This window comes from Panthera uncia (genome assembly GCF_023721935.1).
Source record: "Panthera uncia isolate 11264 chromosome D3 unlocalized genomic scaffold, Puncia_PCG_1.0 HiC_scaffold_8, whole genome shotgun sequence".
Classification (NCBI taxonomy): Eukaryota; Metazoa; Chordata; class Mammalia; order Carnivora; family Felidae; genus Panthera; species Panthera uncia.
The window spans coordinates 60,438,686-60,457,565 of record NW_026057586.1 but is presented as its reverse complement, the minus strand read 5'-3'; the positions used below and the strand labels follow the sequence as shown (position 1 = coordinate 60,457,565).

At 44.6% G+C, this 18,880-nt stretch overlaps 1 protein-coding gene across 1 annotated transcript in view; it reads right to left on the bottom strand.

Moving 5' to 3' along the window:
• The window catches only part of PIEZO2 (piezo type mechanosensitive ion channel component 2), a 471,937-nt gene that overhangs the window by 73,678 nt on the left and 379,379 nt on the right, over window positions 1-18,880 (bottom strand). The window contains 10 exon segments of the mRNA XM_049620442.1: window positions 429-518; window positions 4,351-4,510; window positions 6,105-6,201; window positions 8,552-8,795; window positions 12,350-12,515; window positions 13,631-13,732; window positions 13,854-14,058; window positions 14,771-14,971; window positions 16,349-16,474; window positions 16,734-16,910. Of these exon segments, the coding sequence (XP_049476399.1) occupies window positions 429-518; window positions 4,351-4,510; window positions 6,105-6,201; window positions 8,552-8,795; window positions 12,350-12,515; window positions 13,631-13,732; window positions 13,854-14,058; window positions 14,771-14,971; window positions 16,349-16,474; window positions 16,734-16,910 (1,568 nt within the window).

The following is an 18,880-nucleotide window of genomic DNA, read 5'->3' as shown; positions in this document are numbered from 1 at the left end:
ATGAACATTTGCTCCACCTCAATGGTACTGGCAAAGGCCCTGTCTCATTCATGAACTCTTCATCTTTATAAAAACCCAGATATGATTGTGAGCCCTAATTTCAACAGGAAGTTGAAATTCAGAGAATCTGAACGATGTGCTCATGGCGCCAGAGTAAGCAGCTGAACCAAGACTTGACATCGGTCTTATCCAACATGGCTCCCCTTTCTACCACGCTGCAGCCATCTTTCTTTTAAATTACTTCCATTTTCAGTCCAGTGAGCATAAGCTACTGCCATGACACAGAGCAAATACCAAGAAGTTGTAAAAGTTAACACAAATGGGTTTTTCAGGGGATTAAGGGTACCTGGGAGTGGAGAGCCAGCCCAACAGGATCAGGCAAACCAAAATTAAAAGGAAAGGAGAAGAGTGAAATAAAGGCTCCTTACTGCCTCTTCAGTTGATCCATTGATTTTTTCTCTTCCTCAATTCTTGCCTTTACGGCCTTTACAATTGTGGCCTGGAAAAGTTCAGCCCCTCTAGAGAAAAATCAGAAATAGAGAAAAAAATCAGTATTTCTATCCTTTTTACTTACCTTCCCCTGAAAATGATTATGAGGATTAGAAAACATTTCTTTTTAGGTCATTAACTGGATTCTTCTGGCTGGCAGTGGGAGTCTCAAGAGCCCGTGTAGAGGACCCTTCCCAGTAGATGAACATGGCACAGCCACCCGCGGGAGGGAGTGGGCCTGCTCACAACCACAGAAGGTCAGTAAAACAAAACAAAACAAAACAAAACAAAAAAATGGTTTGTGTTTTTCAAGACATTGAAAAGAATGCATCCCTTCAAACCTGTCCCACTGAACCTCGTATCTTAGTGAAGCATTACTCACCTGACCTTATTATATATAGTTGCCCCATGAGGGACCATTTGCAAGGAGGAGTGAGTTCAGATTACTTTCCTACTCAATGAGCAGAAGCAGGTATGGAGTGAATTGGGCTAAGGAAATAGGCGAAGCTGGAGTTTAAGCTCCATCACGGGCACGTTCTGTCTCCTGCCTCTTTGCCTCTCTGCTTCCCTCCTTCCAATCCCTCTGCCTGTTCTCACTTTTCAAGCCAACTTTGGGTCCTCCTAGATCTATTTCATCAACCTCTCTTAATATCTTCAACTTTGGTTCCACTGTCATCTGATCATATCCGCTTGGTAAATCCCAAGTCAGCAGGAACCCAGTGGTGTGCCAGCCCTGTGCTGGGGCTGTGGTCAGAGGTGCAGGACAGGCGTGACCAGGCACGTTATCTGCTGACTCCTCATGCACCCTCGGAATTCTTCCCTACAGCAGCTATTTAAAACCCCTTCTACTTTTCTCAAATCTAGACTTCTGTCAAGGGCTCTTCACTCCTTGTTTCCTACTTCCCGAGAGAACGTAAGTCATGAGGCAATAGTTTGCTCAGCTGCCTCCCACCTAGCCTGCGGAAACTCTTTCCTGCAGTGACAGTGGGAAAGGTGACACTGTCGCCTACGGTCTGCCTGTGCACAAGTCCCTTCCCATCCCTGCAGCCAGAGTGGCTCCATCCTTCCCTTATTGCTCCGTTTCTGCATTCTCAGCCTTCTCACTGCCACTGAGTACTCCTCACAAGCATGCCAACATGCTTACATCCTGCTAATCTTAGCAAATAAAAACCCGTGCACACTCATAGTCTTCTATGTCCATGCATGAATATCTCCCAGTCACTGTCCCTAAGCCTTTCCCTTCAACCTCAGCTCTCCCATGTTTGGCTCTGGTGCCCAGGTGTTGAGGTCACCAATTTCCGTGTTCAATTTTCAGTCTTGTGTTTGTACATTCTGTCTGCTGAACATCTGTTTTGAAACAGCCTTTCTCGGGCTCCAAGGGCACCATGCTCTCTTAGCTTCCTTTTCTCCTTTCTGGATCAGAGTTGCTGGTCTTCTCTGCCCATCTCTTAAGTGTGGATGCTCCCCAGGGCCCTCTTCTCATTCACATTCCCTCCAACCACTCACCTGCTCTAATCCCATATGGGTCATGAGGCCCCTCGAGTCTACTCCCACCTCCATACCTGTCCTCCCACTGGACTTGCCGGACTTGCCAACGGGTTTGGTTTTACAAGTTCACCAACCCAACAACTCAGGTCTGTGGTCAGTGTTCTCCCAAGTCTAGAGCTTCTTGGCATCTCTACATTTGGGAATGGTATCACCATTTGCTTCAACCAGAACCCTGGGCATATCATCCTCTACCCTCTCCTTTCCAGCTGCATCTCCCTTCCTTCCAATTTTCCAGTTGTGCCGATTTTACTCTTAAATATCTTCCTAGTTTATCCCATCCTGGTCTGAGACATTGTCTCTCTTCTGGATCAGCAGAGAAGCCACCTAACCGCTCCCTTTGCCCATGGTCCTGAGTACACGCCACAAGCAGAGTGAGCTCCTAAAACATCATTAAGGCCACACCATTCCTTTGCTTCTTATTATCTGTGGTATTACTTTTAAAGTCATAAACATGGTTTCTCAGGCCCCTGATAATCGGACGTCTCCCTATCTCTCCAGCTTATTTGTCATCATTATCTTCACCTTCAAATTTCTGTTTTTCAACCATGCTGAGCTTCTCAGGGTTTCTTCATGAAAACTTCCCCTGGTAACTTCACTTGGGCTGTGTCCCCGGCCTTCCTCCTCTACCTCCTGTTCATCCCTCAGGCTGCCGAGGTTCCTGCCATTTGCAGGTGTTTATGTACCCTTGATATAATCCCCACGGCTTCTCTCCTACCATCACACTAGTCACATGTCATTGTGACTGTCTGTTGATATGTCCTTCTGCCCACAAGGCTATAAGCTCTGTGAGGGGAAGGCCAACCATCTGCCTCCTTGTAACACAGTAGGCTGTGGACAAATCAATAAATGAATGAATGTCTTTTCTTTGGAAATTCCATTGTGAATTCAACGTTTGTTAAGACATGGCTCTTCTTGAACAAGCACGAGCTGTACTCTGAACCAAAGCCATAAGTTTCTATAACATGAGGAATATGGCTTTCTAAATAACTGTGATAACTTTGAGGGAAAAATACCAGCTTACTATTATGATCTGGATGTCTAAGGACCAAATGTTTAGGAAAAGCCAAAAAAAAAAAAAAAAAAGACGTATTTATCAGCACAAATACCAGTTGCTCTACAAGTAAATAAAATTTCTATTAGGATAAAATATCTTGGATGAGCCCCCCAAAAGAAAAAGAAACAAAAAGAAATAAAAAAGAACAAGACATTGTGCTCTAATGAAACTGATATGCTGGGTGTTAGAAAAACAATTACAATGGTAAATTCTAGGGCCAATATTGTGCAGAAAATGAAGTCCCTGTTCATGCACATAGTGAGGGCCCATGGTGGCACAAAGCTCCTCAGAGTAAATGTAGGTCCCCTACTGGAAATTCTTTCTACTGGGCTCCAAGTTAGTGAACAAAGGCCAGGAACTTCTTCCCTATAAATGGCTTCTGAAATAAACATTTTGTTTATCCTGGCAGAGGGAAGGAATAGTCTCTAAGAGCACTGGTGGTATAAACAGAAGTGTGTTAATCTAAAACACAAATCAAAATGATAGATTCTGGAAATTCCATATGAGACAAGCTGATGATTATCAGATTATTTAGCACCATGGGTCTGATGGAATCAGCAAGGCTGGTGTCACTGACATGGGCAGAGCTGTCTAGGCATTGCCTTTAATACCTAACTTTCTTCCCGGTCTTTCCCCTTAAAGCTACAAGATTGGGGCAAAAACTGGACGAAGGGTGGAATCTAGGAAGAAGAAGGTAGTGTGGCCCGGTGACCTCTTGTTAAAAGAGAAAATCAGGTTGTTGGGGAAAAGAGGTTGAAGGGAAGGAAGAGATAAGAAAAGATGGATAGGAAGGTTTAGAATGAGCTTCAGTATCTATCACACTCCTTTTCAACCTAAATCTGAAAAATAATACGTAAGTGTGCTTTTCTCCATTTTTAGGACAGAGCCAGAGAGGGGGAATGTGGACTAGTCTCTATAGAGATCAACATGGTCTGTGTTACTGCTCTTCCTGAGGCCAAAATGAGCGATGTCCAGTGAGGTGGTCTGTGCCCAGAGGGCTCTAGATGACCAGTCTGTCTTTGACCTCTCGTAGCATCCCAGATCTTTGTAAGGGTGACTTGGTACCAAAGACTTTCTTGTTACTCTTCTAGTTTAGGTTTTCAAGGCCTTGTGCCAAACCCTTCTTGGATTTGTTTCTCCAGAAGGGGTTTCTTAACTTATTGCAGGTTCTACAGGCAAGCTCAGACAAGAGCACAGTGCAATATTACTTCCAGACAGATACTTAAAGAGAAACCACTTGATTTCATGGCCTGACCCACCTTGATGCCAGGATCTGTGAAGCTTTTATATCAGCCACAACATGTAGGAAATAGTAACTCATGAAAACTCTTCTCTGCAGTAAGAGGAAGGCAAAACATATACTGTCCCAAATAATTCCTGCTTCACCACTGGGGAGTTTACATGAGGAATCATCATCAGCTGGGGTCAAAAAGTAGAAAAAAAAAACAAATTAAAATTAGCATCCATTTTCATTGTTATTTTATAATATCTGTGGCATAATCAGGCTTGGGAAATCCCACAGGCCTCAGAACAATATTCTGATGCATGGACTCACTTATGGATGGATTTATTTACAAGCAAAGATACACATTTCAACTCCAATGTCAACACTGATTTGTAAGACTGACCACAAGTAACAGTGTAAGGCACAGACAGGACTCTTCACCAAGGGTGCCTCCTCAGGACTTCTCTCTCTGGGAGAGAGAGGTTTCTTTCTCCCTGAACAAGGGCCATGGAGAAATAATGTCTCTATGTCCCAATGCCAGAGGCAATGCTCTGATATGAACAAATAAACAAACAGAAAACAAAACAAAAAGCTCTGGCTATTCTGAGAATGGTAATCCGAGTATAACCAGAAGAGCAGTTAACACAGTATGGTCTGTTAGAAAAAGAGGTTATCAACAGATATCTTATCCTAAATCAAAACAAATTCCCAGTTGCTCTTCATCCTGGGCAAAGGGTAGCCTGGATTGGAAGCCACGGTGGAGAGAGTGCCATGGTCAATTAGCCCCCATTTCGGGCACCATGGAGGACCAAGTGTGGTTTTGTCCTGGGTTCTGGTACAAGAGGCAGAGGATGGGAATGGAAACTTCTGCCTCTGCCCTGGGAGTCTAACTGCAGAAACCGTGGAGGTTCTTCTAGTTGCCTTCCTGAGTTTGAGGTTCCCTGAGCTTCCTGAGGAGAGAAAAATCTGGAAGTCAGAGGTACTCTGACTACCCAAGAATCTAGCTGCAAACACCACAGGTCTATGGACTTCTGTAACCCTTCCTAATGTAACTCAAAGAAGTTTGGGGAATTATTACAGGCCACATACAATCCCCAGACGTGCCAGGTCTTGTACGCTTCCAGAACATGACTAAACATGTCTAGAATAGGGGCACTTCATGGTATGGACAATAGAGTCATAATGTACTACAGTCCTATAGCCTCCATCTAGAAAGGGAATTGACCTCTTTTTTTCTGTTTTGTTTTGTTTTTTCATTTTATTTACTTTATTTAAAATAAGTTTTTTTTAGTGTTTGTTTATTTTTGAGAGAGAGAGAGAGAGAGAGAGAGAGAGACAGAGAATGTGTACGCATGTGCATGCAAGTTGGAGAGGGGCAGAGAGAGAGGGAGACCCAGGATCTGAAGTAGGCTACAGGCTCTGGGCTGTCAGCACAGAGCCTAACCTGAGGCTCAAAGTCATGAACCATGAGATCATGACCTGAGCTGAAGTTGGACACTTAACCAACTCAGCCACCCAGGCGCCCCTCATTTTATTTATTTTAGAGAGAGAGAGAGAGAGAGAGAGAGAGAGATAACACAAGTGGTGAGAGAGGCAGAAGGAGAGAAAGAATCTTAAGTACGTAGGGCTCAATACTACAACCCTGGGATCATGACCTGAGCCAAAATCAAGAGTTGAAAGCTCAGTGGAGCCACCCAGGTGCCCCTTTGGCCCGATTTTAACATTAGAACAATACAACTGTTCTTCCTTCCCTGCCCTCCCACTTCCAAATTTGCTTTTCATACTTACGCATTTTATAGCCTTTGACTGTACAGGCCAGGCTGAACGCTTGGATCAACCAGCAACTATTTTGAACCAATTTTTCAATGTATCCACACGCTCCTATCTGAAAAACAAATGGGAGTGGCAAACTGTGAAACCCTGCACCCAGAAAAAGAGGTTGGTGTCTTGTGATCTCCGTAAGTGCAAGAATTCATGAAGTCTCTATGCTAACGATTCCAGAGGTAACCTGTAGTACATAAATTTCAGTCACCATGGGGCAATGCATTTGATGCTTTAGAAGTACCATAGTTGCCTGGGGGAAGATAAATCCCATGAGTAAAGGAAGAGTCTTTAGTGTGATGATTTTAGCACTTAGAAACCTCTGTCTTTTCACAGAGAAAATCTTGGACTATTGCAGGAACAAGATGAACTCTGTGATACCAAATGGGTGAGCGATGACCCCCAAGACTTTGATTTTGGTACAGTCACTTTCCCACAAGATCGGACAAATTATACCTATGCTGTTTGCCAGAAGATCATCACAAACATCAGCTGGATGGTTCAGTTCTTAGAATAGGAAAAGAGTATGTATTCTGAGCCTTTTTTGGCCAATTCTCTGGGAAAAGGATTATTCTTTGTTGATTGGCATGTAGTTGTCTTATAACAATGATGCATGTTAAGTTCACATCTTGAGGGGGAAGGAGTTTAAACAAACAATCATTGCCAGCCAAAACATAAAGGTGATGAATGAATTGTGTGTATTTCCTGGGGATATGTGAGGTAGGAAAATGTCATTAGAATTTGCTTCCAAACTGGCAGTTACCCAGCTTGAGTTGCCCTGCCCATTGGAACACGCTTTCCATGTGACGATACCTGTCCTCCATGGTCATGCTTTCATTTGGGTTCTGTAGGTTGGGAATCTCTTCCTCCCTTTGCCTCCCTGGACACCCTTGATTCTGGTTTTCAAGTCTCTGACAGGTTCAAATGGCATCGCGTCTGGAAAGTCAGCTCCCAACTTACTTAAGCAAGGTGTGAGTCACTCCTTTTTTTTGTTCTGGTTTTCCGAAGATGTTGTGATAATTAGCATTAACAGACCAAATTATAATAACTAATAAGTAGGTTTGTTTTCCCTTTTAGAGTGTGAGTTCATTAGGGTAAAACTTGAAGGCAATACTGTACCTAGTTCTTCAAGAGAAAAGTAATGTCTAGCAAAGAACAAGTCTTCAATGTAGGTTTACAGAATGAATGAATGAATGAATGGACTTTGTAGCTACACCATTTTCAGGACTGGTTGTAGGAATTGGCCTCTGGCAACAGATCCCTCACCATCACACTGGCTATTAAATAAAATGTTATTCTGTAGTCCTGTCTCGTACCCTCTCCAAGAGCTTTCAATACTACCCCAAACGTAAATAAAGATCAGTGGGGTAAAATTGCTGCATAAAAGTCACTTTTACTATCAACTGGTCTTAGACAAAATTTCGGTGGTCTTAGACAAAGTAAATGACTTGAATACATATTCATGGCAACCTACACTTGGCTTTCCAAGACCTCTAAACACAGCAGTACATCTGTCAAAAAAAATTTAAATGCCTTCATAGACTTGCCCGGCGAGCTCATCTTTAAGTAGCCAGGAAGGTGAGAAGCAGGAAATTCTCATATCACGTCTCCTCTAATGCACTATCACTACAAGAGAGTAGTGGACACAAGGATTCGCTTTGACTTAGGCCAGCTAGAGATGTATTAACTCGTTCAGCTCGTGCAAGGTTGCCGTTTAATTTCGTGAAACAAGTAAGTAACTTAAAAGCTGTCCTGTGAGCCAAAATATTTGATGCAATTCTAGGATTACTAGCGGGCAGTCTAAGTTACCTACCAGGCCAAGGGACAAGTTGTACCCTGAAACATGGATATTTAATAGCAGAGCAGCTAAATTTTGCAGAGGAAGGACATCTGTTTTGCCTCAACCCTCTACTGGCTTAGCTGAGCCCTAATCAGGACCCTTCTGCCCAGAGGTAACCACAAAGTTGCATTCTCCTGTGTGTTTACATCTCATGGGTACATGAAATGTGCATTTAATAGCCCATTCTGCCTCATTTGCCACCCTACAGTGTTACAGAGAACTACGCTCATTTTATTTTGTACTTCCATAATGCTTTCTAGGCAAGCCAACGTGATATGCCTTTGGAAGAGATTCAGTGACTAATTCAGCTCATGAAAGAGGCATTTTGTAGCACAAAGTGTGAATGGTGATAAATTATCCCTCAGAAGAAAGGGGATTTTAACTGAAAAGTACATTTTAGGATGCAAATACACATCCTCTTGTCATGTGACCTTGAGATGCTGACCTTGCAGCATCTCATTTGGGGCTTTTAAGAGAGCAGGGTGACTGGCAATTGGGCTTTTAATAACCACTGAATGGATTGTTTACTCTTGTGCTGAAACCACAAATGTGTTATACAGTGGGAGGCACTTACTGATAATATGTTTTTCATCGTAATCACAAAAACGTTGTATGCAATCAGCCAGTCCCAATAGCGCAGGATGCTCCTGATGGGTTTCAGCAGCAAATCACCCCCAAAGAGCAGGAAATAGAAGCAGGCCACCAAGTAACCCATGCAAAAGATGCTGATCCTGGTTGTCCCCGTGATGAAGATGATTGTGAGGACAAACCAGAAGAGGTAGCTGAAGATGATCACTTTGGACATGTCTAAGTACGATCTGGAAAACAAAACCGAACCATCAAAGGGCAACGATACAAACACACAAAAAAACTAAGTCGAGAGATTCTGCTTTAATGAGGGTAGGAGTTCATATTACTCATTTGACTCTCTTGTAAGCAAGGCAGGCCGTGGGCTCAGTATTCATCTTTCATTCAACACTGCCAGGTCTGTAGGAGATTCTTGCCCAGTTAGTAAGAGACGAAGAGGTAAGCTGCGCAAATACTTGTTAGTATCTTATTTGGGCCAAATTTCCCACAAACAGCAGGATTTTCCGCCTATTACTGGAGTACTCAAAATTCCTCCCTATCTTCCTGTGGGAGGCATGAAAAATTAATTATATGTTAGAAGAAATTCGAAGATACAGATGCCTTCTGAAGCAAGAGAACAGGGAAGAATGGATTCACTTTCAATGAACTAGACATTAATAGATAAAACGAATCCGTGTTCTACCCGAAGGTCTTACTGGAGATGGAAGTCTGTCCCTGCAGATGAGTAGTAATTCTCACAAAGCATACACGGTCAGGGTGAGGCTTGTAGGCTCTGTCCAACACTGTGTCTTTGGATGGCATCAAGATTCCTTTTTGGGGAGTAATTTTCCTTGTGACCTTCCTGATGAAAGGTGAGGCAGCCTGTAGGTCACTCACTGTGCAATAAATGGCAGCTGCTGGGAGCTTCGGAGCATGGGTCACTGACAGCTGAGGGAAGTGGTACCCACAGGCCAAGACCCATCTGTTTGTTTAATTAGAGCTTCTTTAACTTGAATGTTTTGCTTTAGCTATTTCTCTTCCCAGGTAAGGGCAAATGCATAGTAGAACCAATTGTAGGTCAGTTATTTGATGAATGAGCTGTGATTTTGTAAGAGTTAACAAGTAATTTCTTGATAAAATCTGGACTTCACTACTCAGCATCATTAGAGAACATCGTTCCTAAAAGTACACTGTCACATAAGCAACCTTTTGAACTTAACCCTTTGGGGACTAAAACACTCAATTCTTTAAAATTGTTTCCTGAAATGTTCATCTCAGATCTATTTCACTCTTCTTTACCTTCCTCCCCAAAGGAGAATGAATAACATGTAAGTATATGTCAGGATCCCGGAAGCACTGCAGGTGAAATTAATGATTCAGACGAGGGGTAACATGGGAAGGCCCACAGGGCCTTCTGGTGTGTGTGTGTACGTGTGTGCGCTCTGGAGTCAGCAGAATCAGCCTGCTGGTATTCTGGGTGTGAGCGTGTGTGTGTACAGAAACGTGTGTGGTAGTGCACCATGTGCTTTCCATGGATTTCCCTTCCTTGCCTGCAGTTGCTTCTCATTCCTGCTCCAGGGGTCCTGGCCTCCACTCCTCAGCACTTCACCTGCTTTAGTCTCAGGTATCATTAAGACCAAGCTTGTGAGGGCCATATGGAAAAGTCTAGTCAAGGTGCCCTGAAGAGGAGCCTCATGGGCCCCGGAGCACATGAATGAGCCATGGTGGCATGTCATGAGGTTAAGAGGCTCCTTTCCAGAGCGGCCGAGCACGTGCCCACAGAGAGGGTGTGTGGGACTCCACGGTGCCCCCGACCGCCAAGTGCTTGCTAGCTTCCAGCTCGTGACTGTGCTTTGTGGTGGGTCACTCCCTGACGCGTACTTGTCCGGCAGCCTTAATTGGGAAACAAAACTACAAGCTTGAAGTAATTCCATCTTGAAAAGATATCACTTTAAAAATCAGTGGTGCACAAGCATTATCTTGTTGACGTTTTAGGCTTTTCATAAGTGCAATGTAGAGTTGAATACATGTCTTTTTCCCTTTAAAATAGGGAATAAGATGAGCTGCACTGATTTTTTTTTCCCCTTAGTATCACAGAGAAGAGGTAGAAAGTGGAAGTCCTAGCTTATATTCGTGTTTAGTATGATACATTATTCCTAGAAGGAATCTATAGGTCTACATAGCTTATCATTTTATTTATTTATTTATTTATTTATTTATTTATGTGTGTATTTATTTATTTATATTTATTATTTTTTTTGAGAGAGAGAGAGCACGAGCTGGGGAGAGGCAGAGAGAGAGAGGGAGAGAGAGAATCCCAATCAGTGCAGAGCCCGACATGGGGCTTGAACTCACAAACCGTGAGATCATGACCTGAGCCATAATCAACAGTCAGATGCTTAACTGACTGAGCCACCCAGGTGCCCCTACATAGCTTATCATTTTAAAGCAAATTCACTTATTGGTTTGTTCAGTATACGCTGAGCTCTTAGGCCGCAGAAGGGCCTCAGCTCCCAGGTACTGGAGCTGGGTTGACTGGCTTCAGATCCTTGCTCAGATTCCTGATCCACAAAATGGCAATAACAGTATCTCATAGGTGGTCGTTAGGGTCAGATGGCTTCATCCATGTAAAGCACCTGGAACAGAGACTGGCACTCTGCAAGCACTCAGTTATCGCTGTTATTAACATTGCTATATGCATTATAGGCCAAAGACTATCGGTACAGATGGCGGGCAGGCATGTACATGAAAAGTAAGTTAGAAGTGGACTTTGCCCTAAGTTGCCTATATTTTAGACTGGGGGTGGAATAGGTTGAGATTCTTCAAATAACAATCCCATGCAAACACGATACTCTGGGAGTCAGAAGCTAGGGAGCAAATCTCAGGTGAGGAGAGGCACACTGGCTTGAACAAGACTGATTTCCACGTGGCACTGATGCACAGCCTCCCCGGGGCCTTGACAGCAGAACTGGAGGGTGGATGCTAGTTAGTGAGGATCGGCAAGTCCAAGGGCACACAGCTAGCGAGGAGGCATAGAACATCCCGCCAGCCTGTCAGATCCCCGACCACAGGGGTGGAGCTGGACTGTGAGAGTTGACTCTGGAGGCAGTGGGATGCCCGCCACAAAGTGGCATCAGGCGAAAAAAGCATGAGGTCTTGGGAACCCAGAGAACACAGAAGGAATGCATAGTGAGAAATTTCGTCAGGTTCAGACACACACTCTGCAGAGGGGACTATCAGGCTGCCCAGATCGGCTGCCACCAGACTGCAGAGGATGGTGGAGGACAGAGGAGGTGCTGCCGGGGGGAAGCCGCACACCCGAGGAGATGGCACATAAGGGGGGGTGCCAGCACAGGACACACTGTGGTTCCCATGGAGCCCACTGGCTATGGGGGGCCAGGAAGGGGAAGAAGGACAGGGGACAAAGATGAGGAACAGGGGATCAGGATGGACAAGGGATGAAGAGGAGTTGGAACAGAAGATAAAGATGGGGGACAGTGAATAAGCGCAGGGGGTCTCTGCTGGAGCACCAGGAAGCAGTATCATGGGCACCAGTCAGTTTGTGTGTGACGAAGCGGAGGGAAACAGAGGGGACGTGTGTGGGTCATGCCGAGGAAAGCGGAAGCAGAACTGTAATTCTGAGACCCAGTCTCCTGATCGCCAAACCCTCTGCATTTATAAGCTTGGCATGTACAGGTAGGTGCCCAGTTTCCCAAGAATGGGGAGAAGGGACCGTGAGCCGAGGTACGTCTTCCAAGTGAAACACACATGCAAAATGGCTTTCGACCCGCACAGCCACCCTCACCTGCAGTGAATGAAATCTGGCACGGGGTTGTGCTGGCTGAAGGAGGCCGCGTCGAGGTTCATGCAGATCTCCACGTTGTCCCCTGCCATGATCCGCACTGCAGCCTTGTTTTCATCCTCAAAGATCTGCCTTTGCAAGGAGGCGCACAGGAGCAGCATGAAGTCATCTGGCAGGACAGAGAGATCACTGAGTCACCTTCTCCTCATCCGGGTTTCCATGATATAGGAAACAGTCTCCACACGGCAGGAGTGGCTCCCCAGATCCCGAGTGAGTTGCATTCCCAAAGTTCCCAATGTGCAGTTCTCCTTGGATTCTCATCTTGGGGCCAAGTCCCACCTTGCCCACCATGGAAGATGCAAGAGGGGGGCACAGACACAGGGGAGCCTGGATTTTGTTTACACATTGGTGGGTATGAGTATCAGGTGATAATCACTAGTCTTAGGACTTGCTTATGGGATGATGTTTACTTGCATTTATCTCCCACCAGAATTTTGAGGAGGCTACTCGAGTACACTTCTCCATCTTTATCTTTTACTTATGGTAGAGGCAGTTACTTCCGGTTTTCTTCATCCTCTCTGGGATCCCCCATTGTACTTGTAACCAGACCCTTTCCGGAGTGGACACGGCAACGAAGGCAGGGAGCTCAGGTGAAGATCATGGCCAGTTACAGGCTGGCAGCCTCCAGCACTAGTGGCTTCGTCGTACTTTATGTTCAACCTGAGTGTGACTAGGCAGCACGGTCCCTCTGTAGGTGACCCTCTCATCTTAGGTGGGGCTGCTCCAACCTTGGGACCATCAGCCTGCCCTTGGAAGGGCCAGGGGCTACAGCCCGGCACCAGAGCAACTGCAGTTTGGGTAGCATCTTCCTGGCTTCTACCCTCTCAGTTTCAGCTTTCGTCTGTCTGTTCTAGTGGCCTGAAATAACCCACCTCACAAAATACAAGGCTTCCCTCTGCGGTCTGCCTGCTGGAAGGCGGAGGAGTGGTGGTGTGTGTGCGGGGGTGGGGGGTGGCGCTGGAGACTGGGTGTGTGTGGGGGGGCGGTAAAATCATGGAAGTGGATATGGTATTTCCAATGTTTATTTATTAATTTTGCAAATGTAATTGGGCAAGTAGAAGCCATTAAGGACCTGTGATATTAATGCATCAAGACAAGCTTTTACATGATCGCAAAGTGCAGTGGAAGAAGGGGGGGGGGCACTAATGCATAACACACGAAGAAGACTTCGCAAAGAGAAAACCAAACCCCAGTGCTCCGTGGCCCCGGGGCTGCAACACTTACAGACAAGAAACACGGGGTTGGGCCGCACGATGAAGTCTGGGAAGTACAGCCACTTTATAATGTTGTCGTTGAAGCTAGCACCCTTGAATCTCCACGGGTAATCTGCAGGGAGGGAAGTGGTAAAGAGCAAAATCAATACACTTCTTCACTGCCCTCGCCCCAACTGTCCACAACATAAGGGCTGATTACAAGAGCGGCGGGCTCCTGGGGAGAGCCCACTCACCCCTGCAAGGAGCCGGAGGGACGCCAATGCAGATGAAATACTGGAAGGTGATGATGCATGCCAGGAAGCAGCAGTACTTGGGCCAGATCTCAGCAATGGCCTTTCTTCTGCGCCGATACAAGACAGCGATTAGCCAGCAGGCGTGAATCATGGCATAGAAATCCATTCGCTGACCGATTACATTAACTGACATTAGGAAACAGGTCTGTATAAGGATGAAAAGAAGAAAAAAAAAACAAAACAAAACCAAGAAACAAAAAACAATCGGATTTACAGAGAAGGGGAGTGGTGTCACCTGTCAGCCCTGGGCAGGTGCCTCAGAGACCTGCATTCCTGAGGGTAGGTCTGTCTACACACGTTCACCAAGTCTTGCCTCTTGGGGTGTCTTTCAGCATGAAGACTGAAATAGCATATAAATTACTGCCAAGGGAAAGACTGACTACATCACTGTTAACAAGAGCCGCTTCACACTGTGAAGAGAATACAGCTATGATCTTTTCATGTTCCAAATGTGCTCCGTTAAGAGACAGGCACCTACTGCAACCCTTTCAGGTCAAAGCAGTTCATTTTGGCTCAAGTTAAACTTTCAGAAAGAATGCGCAGAACACAAAGAAGATTTGTAACACATTAAAGAAACCAGTTAAAATGACAAAGTGGTATTCATGCATCTGTAAGGCTACAGAGATCCAGAGGGGCCAAGTTCATGGCTCCAGAGTATGGAGCACTGGCCTTGGTCTTAGAAAACTTTCAGCCAGGCCAGCTTAACCCTTTAGGAGAATCTCTTTCTGCTGATCTGAAGAAGACAGTCATCACAGCATGGAGGTGTACAAGTAAGCTCCAGTGGCCAACTGACCAAAAACAGCGATTGGGACTTTCACAGAAAACAGAAAAAAATATATGTCAGCAAAGAAACTCACCTCCAGACCAAACTTGTAGAAGAAGTAATTTATGAAATATTTGGCACAATTAATAAGTCCATCATCTAGATGGAGTCTTGTAATGTCATGAAAGATGGTTTTAGACACAGGGGCCATGAGGTTGTTTCGACCTCGATAGTATTCCTGATGGCGGTAAATTGTAACCTCAAAGGCCAGAATGGCCAGCATCAGCAGATTATTCTACAAAGCAAGAAAACACAATTGTGCGAAGCCAAACGCTTGAGCTGGGTAATTTTAAACAATCCCCACAATATATTATTTCTTTTCCCATTCGTGGTGTCTAGAAGAACAATGCTTTATAAAATCCCCCCTCTATAAAAGCCTTGGGTTCAATGTTCATTTTCCCTATGGTACGGTAATGAGGTGGAGTTATGTGCATTCTGCCAATCAGGGTGATTCCCGTGATACTAGGATCTAGAAACTCTAGACAGAGGGCTGGTGATGCTCATACCTGTTTCTGGAAAAGTACACTACCCATAGGAAGATGCAGTGAGCGGTTGCCTGGGGAGGGTGGTCCACCTCGTTTGCAAGTAAAGGTGCAAAACAGTACAGGGCCATCTGGGAAACACACTAAAGCTGGAGCAGAAATCTTTTAACACCTCGGAAATCTGGCTAGAGAGAGCTGCACGCTGACAAGCATGCTCCTTATGACAAAGTAATCATAATCATACTGAAAGTCGTTAACATTTATGGAACCTTATGTGGCCAGACACTGTTCTGATTGCTCTTTTCAAATACCAGCTCCTTTTACCCTTATAATAGGTCTTGATGGTGGAGAGCATTTGTATTGCTGCACATGATGTCTGTCATATGAGAAGAGAAAGCTACACACAAAAACGGGATGCCTTGTACATTTAAAAATTCCAGGCATTGAGTATAAATGCTTTTTTTTTTTTAAAGTGTTTCTGTCAGTGTGTTAAGAAGACTGCTCAGATCATCCAATCAAACTAAAATAAGAACAGTCTAAAGTATATACTGCTTTCATTCTGTTTGTTAGGACTGGTTGCAAGTTTCTTTTCAAAGATATGTTGTTTAAAATTGTATTCCCTTTAAATATAATACATGTTTTTCATTAAACATTATAGAGACATAGAATTCAGACAGCAAAAATTACTCATAAATCTACAGCTGCTTCTCAGAAATAACCACTATATACAATTTGGTATATTTTACTCAATGTTTTTCTTTGCATCTAGAAGAGATCATATGATGCATATGGTGTATTGAAATTTGCTTTTTTTTTTAAAAAAAAGTTAATATATTTTGGACATCGTTCAACATCTCACAGTATCAGTCTACAATCTTTTAGTGGTTACATCATATTCCAGTGAATATTACATTTGTTATACTTTATTCAATCAATTTCAAACTACTTGATCAATTTGTTTGGTACAATGCAACACTGATGGTCATGTTTAGTCATTTGTTTTAAAGGTGACCCCAAATGTCACATAAAAAGGTTAGCTTCCTCTCAAATGTGATATCAGAGGTCTCAAGGCAGAGGATCTCAGGCATTAACTGTGCAGAGGCATAAGCAAAGCATGACGGAGGCCTTACCCTCAGGTAGACGAGCAGAGGGGAAGATTTCCTCAGGCCGACCCATTCTGTTGGGTCAATAGGAGTGCTGTAGAGTTGAGACTTGTTCAACTGGTGGATGGGTATATTCGTTTGGTTTTCATTTGGCTGAAAAGAAGAGAACATGGGGTTAAAAATTTCTCCTTCAGCTTCCAGCAAAGGGACCTGGTGGGGGCAGGGAGGGAAAGATCCACTTCAGGGGGAAGATCTTACTTAGCATGAGAAAAGAAGAAGGGTCAGAACATATCCAACATGGCTGAGGTGACTGAAAAGCCAGGCAGAATGTGCCTGGGGGTATGGGTTTCCCAATAACCGCCTAGCTTCCCTAAGCCCCAGTCAAGAAGATTCCCCTCTCTTTGAGGCTCACCAAGGAACAGTTAACAGAAAAGTTCTCAGGCTTAATGGTTTGCAGCTGGTACAACATTTTGCAGACGATGATCACACACGTCCAGACGGTGCAGACACTTGAAGCCAGACGGCGTAGCTTGGCGTATGGCAGAGCAAAAGCCCAAGAAATCAAAAATACAGAGTTGAACAGTGACACCTGAAAACATAAAAATCAGAAATGGGGACAAAAATACATAATAGGGCATAACATCCACACAATGTGGCAACTCGACTTATTCAGTTCTGCAGAGTTTGATGGAGTTCCCAGCACACACAGGGCATTGCCCTATGTGTGTATGTGTGGAGATATCTCATATGGCAGAAAGATACATAACCAGGATATGTTAATACAGTGTAGTATTGGCTCAACTACAGATGGGAACAGGCTTCTATGAGAATACCCAGAGGGGGTCCTTGGCCAATGTGGAACTTCCAGAACATTTCCCGGAAGAGATACTGCCTGAGCGAAGCCTTGAAAGATGCATAAAGCCAGCCAGGCCAAGAAAGATGAGAAGCACATTCCAGGTAAAGGATGTAGAAGAAAAGGAAGGAAAGCATGAGGTGGCATAGTAGGGACAGGTGATCACAAACAACTGGAAATTCTGGAGTTGAACACAGTGAGCTGCAGCAGCAAATGAGGCTCGAGATGCAGCTGGGTGCTGAACTTTTATGGACCTTTTTTAAACCATGCTCTGGCCTATGAACACCTTGTGCAGAAAATAGAGAGCCAAGGGGCGCCCGGGTGGCTCAGTCGGTTGGGCATCCGACTTCGGCTCAGGTCATGATAGTGCGGTTCGTGACTTCGAGCCCCGCATCCGGCTCTGCGCTGACAGCTCGGAGCCTGGAGCCTGCTTTGGATTCTGTGTCTCCTCCTCTCTCTGCCTCTCCCCTGCCCATGCTCTGTCTCTCTCTGTCTCTCAATAATAAATAAACGTTAAAAAAAAAAAAAAAAAAAAACCAAAAAGAAAATAGAGAGCGAAGACTTCCCAGGGAAAATCTTCAGGAAAGACTTTCATTTGTTGAAATAAGTATGACTGAAGAATGGAGGTACATCACCTTCAATGAGAGGTGAGGAGACCAGCTTACATGTGCTGCCAGGAAAGCATGACCAGAGCCCAAACTAGGGCAGTGGAGCAGAGACGGGGATGAGTCACAGATTTGAGATGGGTCGTAAAACTAGCTGGAGTTGTTGGCTGGTTGGCTTGGAGGTGGTGATGGGTGGGGTAAAGGAGGAGCCATAAGAATGCCTCCCAGGTTTCTGGCTTGGGAGCCAGAGCCTTGAGAAGATGACAGTGCCCTACTGAGATATGATCTTGTGGGGGGAGGGGGCAGGTGTAAAGAGGGAAGGCAGTGACTGCAGCTTGGGTGTAGACTCCATGTATGTTTATCAATCAGGTGATATGTCCACTCATTTCCAACTGTTCTCCATAGCCAATGGTTCGCTGAACAATATGGAAGCACAGCCATCTTACTCATCCATGGAAAACACTCATGTGATTAAAATAATGATTAAAATAATATCTTAATAATGGGGGGCCTGGGTGGCTCTGTCGGTTGAGCGTCCGACTTCGGCTCAGGTCATGATCTCACACTCCGTGAGTTCGAGCCCCGCATCGGGCTGTGTGCTGACAGCTCAGAGCCTGGAGCCCGCTTCAGATTCTGTGTTTCCCCTTCTCTCTGCCCCTCCCCTGCTCACGCTCGGTCTCTCTCTGTCTCAAAAATAAATAAAAACATTAAAGAAAAATTAAAAAAAAATAATATCTTAATATTGTTAAAGTAATGTCCTAAGAACATTCAATATTATCGGCATGAATTAATTAACATTAGCAGCATGTGCTCAATTGATAAAATTCAACAGGTACAAAGGGCTAAGCACACTATGGGCTATCAAAAACATGGATGCCTGTTTGGTCTATAAAACTAAAGAACAGGAAGTGTGGAGATTCCAGGACAGTATTTAATTCTGTAATTTGTTAGCTACTACTTTTCTACTTAATTATTTGTCACTGTCCAAGGCAAGGGACCTCTCTGGGAACTAAGGGCTGAAATATTAGGGTAGTAAGAACTGCCTTACAGAATTAATTGAGGAGGAAAGAAATATTGCCCTGTGAACTATACAACACTCAC